The sequence below is a fragment of the Gossypium arboreum genome, chromosome 8 (genome assembly GCF_025698485.1).
Source record: "Gossypium arboreum isolate Shixiya-1 chromosome 8, ASM2569848v2, whole genome shotgun sequence".
Classification (NCBI taxonomy): domain Eukaryota; kingdom Viridiplantae; phylum Streptophyta; class Magnoliopsida; order Malvales; family Malvaceae; genus Gossypium; species Gossypium arboreum.
In genome coordinates this window covers 5965407-5971321 of record NC_069077.1, presented here as the reverse complement: position 1 = coordinate 5971321, position 5915 = coordinate 5965407, and the positions used below count along the sequence as shown (strand labels likewise).

At 30.7% G+C, this 5915-nt stretch overlaps 1 protein-coding gene across 1 annotated transcript; it reads left to right on the top strand.

Moving 5' to 3' along the window:
- Positions 1 to 3518: 3518 nt before the first annotated feature.
- On the top strand, positions 3519 to 4985 carry LOC108463093 (protein LIGHT-DEPENDENT SHORT HYPOCOTYLS 6-like). Its single transcript, XM_017763036.2, has one exon. The coding sequence runs from the start codon at positions 4010 to 4012 to the stop codon at positions 4712 to 4714; it is 705 nt and encodes a 234-aa protein (XP_017618525.1). The 5' UTR covers positions 3519 to 4009; the 3' UTR covers positions 4715 to 4985.
- Positions 4986 to 5915: the final 930 nt, after the last annotated feature.

Genomic DNA, 5915 nt, shown 5'->3' with positions numbered 1-5915 from the left:
TAAAAAAAGATCCAGTGAAGAGAAAGAAAGGACAATTCAGTGAAAGGTTGTACAGTCCAACAATGGGATTTTAGGCATTTAATTTTTTTTTTATGAATTTTTGATTTTTTAGAATTTTCTAATAATTTTAGTTTTTTTTTTGGATTTATCCTTAAAGAAATTTCTATAAGTAACAAATTGATATTTTAGTTATAGTTTAGGGACCAAATTGGCTATTAAGCCTAGGGGTGTTTAAACGGTTAATCGTACCAAACCAGTATTTACCAAATAAATCGAACTTTTTAATCCTTTAACCGTTAACCGAACCGAAATTATTTCAAAAAAAATTAACCGAACCGAAATATTTTGGTCAACCGAAATTTATATATTTTTATTTTTTTTGTTAAAATAAATATAAAACATATCAAAAAAATAAATTGATAATGTTCATTTGACCGAATTAATCGAATTATCCGAACTAAAACTACATATAATTTGTATTATTAATTATTAAGTTCGATTAATTTGGTTAATTACCTGGTTTCAAACCGAATTAATCGACAACCAAACTTTCAAAAATTAATTAACCGACCTCTGACCAAATTAGATAGGTTAATCGACTGATTAACTGAATTAGATCGGTTCGGTTGGTTAATTCGATTTTAATCAGAATTTGAAAACCCTTAATTAAACCTATTAATTAATATGTTATGTTATCAGTTCGTTAGTGATCATTTTGTAACTTTCATATTTGGGTGATGAAAATGAAAACTTAATATTAATTGGATGATTAACGACGTAGCTTATCCAAACATATTTGAAGAATAATAACTTAACGATCATGTTGATATTCATCAATAAGTTAATGAAGGAGTGACCTAATTATAACTTTTATAATTAAATAATTAAAATATAAATTTACTGATAATTGAAGGAAAATAAATATAGTTTATATTTGTTGGCGAAGTACGTACTGAGTATTAATTAGATGGTTAATTTAGAGTTTATCGGTCACCAAACTAAATAATCGATATTAGTAGTTTCATTTAAATTCCACGTACGTATTTTCATCGATTAATTATACCAAAAATGTGAAGAGAGATAAGATTGATTTGAGAAAGGGAGTCAACATCTGAAATTTGATGGAGTTTTTGAAGGTAGAAAATGGATGGTAGAGTCACATCTGAAAATTATTGATTGAGCATTGGAAGAAAAAGAAAAGGGGATGCATCATGCATGGTAAACATTGGCTACGACTGATACGTAGCCATTTATATTGTCCTATTCATGTCTAGATAAAGTGGATACATACATGGTACTGGTACTCTGCTTGCATGATGATATATATGTTACTTTTTCTCCTACAACTTATCATCATAAATTCATAATATGCTTTTGTACAACCCAAGTGTCATGTCACATTTTTCTCTCTCTCACACACACACACATATATATATATATATATATGACTATGAGGTATAATCTTTAAAATGTAATTTTTCATTTTTATTTCAAATAATCTTTCATTTTCTAATAGATTAAAGAGTAAAGTTTCACTCCATTAACCATTCAGAGACACTTAATATATATATATATACACGTATCATTAATGTGAAGGTGTTGGAGATTTGTTTAAGGTTGATTTGATATAGTTTGTGAGAAAAATAGGATGTTGGGTGAGTTTATTAGAGTTTTAGGTGTTATAAAGTAACATATATTACAATTTATAAATATGTAATAATAAATGATTTATAGTATAAAATATGAATAATTTAATTATATAAATAAAAGTATTTGTTTAAATCATGTTTAACTTCATTTATCCTTCAAACTCGATGTTTCATTATCAACTCTCATATATATAATATACTTAATTTAAATTAATTTTCAATTAGGCATTGCTATTATTAAGTTTAGGTATGATATTATTTATTATAAAATAAATTCTGATTGCCAAAAGAAAATTATGTTACCATAATATTTTATAATAAATATATTTATGTTGTGTTTGTTTCGCTAATAACAATTTTTAGAAAATGATTTCAAAAAGAAATTATCAAAGAATAAAATATTTTACATAAAATCATTAAAAAATTAATTTATATTTTAAAAACATTTTCGAAACCTAAATTTCTTTTCTATTATTTAATATCATTGCTTTTAAGTGAAGGGAGTTTATTAGCGTTATATATACTTCACATTTATAGATTGGGAATAACCTAGATTTATATTGCAATAAATAAGTGTTTAATTATTGTAGTTTGAACCTTATGCAAAATATATAAATTCTTCAATGGTGGTCCTTTTGTGGGGCTTCTAAAATAAGTAAATAATTTTAAAATTTATGAAAAGAAGACTTGTATGGCTATAGCATTTATTACTTATTGTATTGGTGTTATGGTTTTTTGTTAACTCCCCAAATAAATAAATTTTAATATGGTTTTAAAAAATCTAATTTATCAGTGAATTAAGTAATTATTTATAAATTACAGAAATAATAAGTTATAAGAGAGAGAGAGGGGAAATAGAGCAAAACATTTGTATTTGAATAGAGTGAGCAGAGTGCACGTGGCTAGTCAGAAATAAAGATGTACCCAAAACATATTACACCAGCATGTAATCAGGCAACTACCATGCTATTAAGTACGGCTAAACAAAATTCCATTCAAAAATATCGAAAAACATTTTAAATTTTAAATTAATTGAAATAAGTTATTTGAATAATTTAATTTTTTAATCAATTCAAATAAATAATTCAAGTTGAATTGAATTTTATAATTTGAATAATTAATTGGTGCAAATTGATTACTCTCAACAAAAAATTTCAAAAATAAAAATATTTATAAAATTTCAAAATTTATATTTTAAAAAATCTAAAGAATATATAAAGAAAGTTAAAATTTTAAATTTTTCTAAAATGATAATCTTGAGACTTAAATTAATTAATTAATGATTTAAATTTATCATATTAAAATATATTTTTTCTTCTTAATTTACTTTGAAAAAGTGTTCAAATATATATATATATATTAACATGAAATTAGTTATTTGTAACAAAATTTTAATTTAACATATTTAAAATTTAATTTAACTTAAATAATTTCAGTTAATTTGACTCAACTCTACTTGAATTTAATTTTACTCTACTCAATTTAAAAATTTTAAATTAAATTAAAATAATAAAATAAGATTTAACTTAAAATTTCTTAATTCGTTTCAATTCAACGTTTAGCCTAGTTAACAAAAGTTACCCTAACTCAGATACCCATTAACTGGAGCGCATCCATCCCGCATTCTCATACTGTCCAACGTGCTGAACACGCTCCCCTTACGTTTTGACATTTAGGGGAGAAGGATAGGATGAAAGTAAGCAGGAAAGTGATTGGCGAGTGGTGAATAGAAAGAAGGGGGAGAATACAAGGGCCGCTGGGGAGGGGGGGATGAATACGAGCCATGTCATGTCCATTCCCAGTGGGGCCACCATGTGATCTTATAAAAAATTCGTTACATTTATTTTTCAATACTTGTGATGTTTATAAAATAGTAGGAAGTGAGAAATGTAATTGATCGTCCCATCATATTCATCATCCAACATCCACCCTACTTACTTGTTTTTCTTTTTATCTTTCTCTCTCTGCGCCCATCTTTTTCATTTGAATTTTCTTTTCTTTCATTGAAAATTAAATCATCTTATCCCTCACGAATAAAGAAGAAAAATAATAAACACAAGCAAATCTTTCCCGTGAAAGGATCCCATGGAGCACTACTTCTTTCAATGAACCCTAAACACCCTCAATTATCATAGTCTTATTTGACTGACCTAATCAAACAAAAGCAGCTAATAAGGGTTTGTGAATTGTGAGTGGTTGATAAATAGCTTGGATTTTGTAATCTCTCCCAACACTTGGATTTCAGATAAAAACAAAATCCCAGGTGGGAAAAATTCATCACAACCCATCAACAGTTCATCACCAAAACCCCTACAGTTTTTTTTTTCTTTCTTTTTTTTTTCCATTTTGTTTCGAAGTCAATGGATTCTGCCTCCGCAGGGAGTGACAATAGCATCAAAGAGGCTATACCAGCAACAGCTTCAGCCCTGCTGTCCGCGGCTTCACAACAAGGAGGAGGTGGTAGTGAGTCGTCTCCTTCCCCAGCTCCACCGAGTAGGTACGAGTCACAAAAGCGTCGAGACTGGAACACTTTCTTGCAGTACTTGACCAACCATAAACCCCCATTAACACTAGCTCGTTGCAGTGGCACCCACGTAATTGAGTTCTTGAAATACCTTGACCAGTTCGGCAAGACTAAGGTTCACATAACCGATTGTCCTTATTTCGGACATGTAAACCCACCTGCTCCCTGCGCTTGCCCACTGAAGCAAGCGTGGGGTAGCCTCGACGCGCTGATCGGACGGCTCAGAGCTGCTTATGAAGAAAACGGTGGACGTCCAGAATCCAACCCTTTTGGCGCAAGAGCCGTGAGGATTTATTTGAGGGAAGTGAGAGAAGGGCAGGCTAAAGCTAGAGGGATTCCTTATGAGAAGAAGAAGCGAAAAAGGCCCACCGTCACAACTACGGCTGTCGGGGTCAATGTGTCCAGGACTTCCACTCAACCAGTTGATGGCGGTGGGGGTCGCGGCGGCATTTGTGGTGGAGATGATAGTGTTGGTGCTAAAACTGGGGCAAATGTTGGTAGTGCCACCGCAGTTGCTGCTGCTACCACTAATAGCGTATAGTTCTTTTTCCCTATTAACAGATTCTTGTCCTCTTTTTTTGCCTTTAACAGCTGTTTTAAATGTGATTACGAGTTATATATATCTGGTGGTTCTGTCGAAAAATTGGATTGACATCCCATGAACCAAATTTAGAATTTAGGTAGAATTCTAGTTTTAATCTCTTTCAATCAATCTCTCCTATTTTCCCCTTTCTCTACTTTCTTCATCATTTCTTGCTATGCATGTACTTGAAAAAGGAATATAACAAGTTTTAATCTTTTTCCCCTTTCTATTCCTTCTTGTACGTTATGTGTGAATGGTTTTGATGGGTAGAACTAGGAAAAACAGCCCCAAGTATTTAAATGTAATATTTTATTATTATTTTTATAAAGATTATATCACAATTTTATCATTTTTAATGTTCAGAATATAATTTTATCATATATTAATATATAAATAGCGGGTGATATTTAAAAAAAGACAATATCATATTTTTGCTTCTAACTATTAATCCATCAATCTTTTTCTCCTTCCGTCTTCCCCATTCCAAGACAAGGAGCAAAATTTCATCCTCATTCCTCTGCAAGGAACAAATGGGTCACTTTAGATTTGGGTTTCAATCATGCCAAGGAAACTTGGCTTCTTGTCATTATTGATATCCCTAATAGGTTTCTCTTTCATTCCTTGTTTTGAGTTTTTGACCTGGTTCCGGTTGGTAAGCTCCAATCAGATGCATGCATATGTATGGAATTCACTATTTATGGAGAAGAAATCTACTTTAGTTGGAAAAAAGTTGAAGAAAGTTACACTAATTTCCTTTCCTTCCCCATAGGGCGGCCATACATAATAATGTACAAGGAAGGGACCATTAAATCTTGAACAATTTCATATAGATATAAATTTCCATTTTCTAGTTTTGTTTTACACTATGGTTGTGTGAGTGTCGGGTTAAGATTTGTTTGTAACTATATCTAAGACAAACTTAGGCTGGTTTGGAATGAAAGAGGGCAAAATCTAGCCAAATGTTTTCTAGTTTTATCACAACAACAACACTTTACAGTTCTCAACTGTGCATCTGGTCCCGGGGCTCCCCCGTAAAGGGCAATACTAATTCTGCTTTGCTTTGATTTATGTGTCTCTCTCTCTATATATATGCACACGTGCGCCTCTCTGAATTTACACATCTTGCTCGTTCCGTTTCAGGTGTTTTCTGCTTTATATC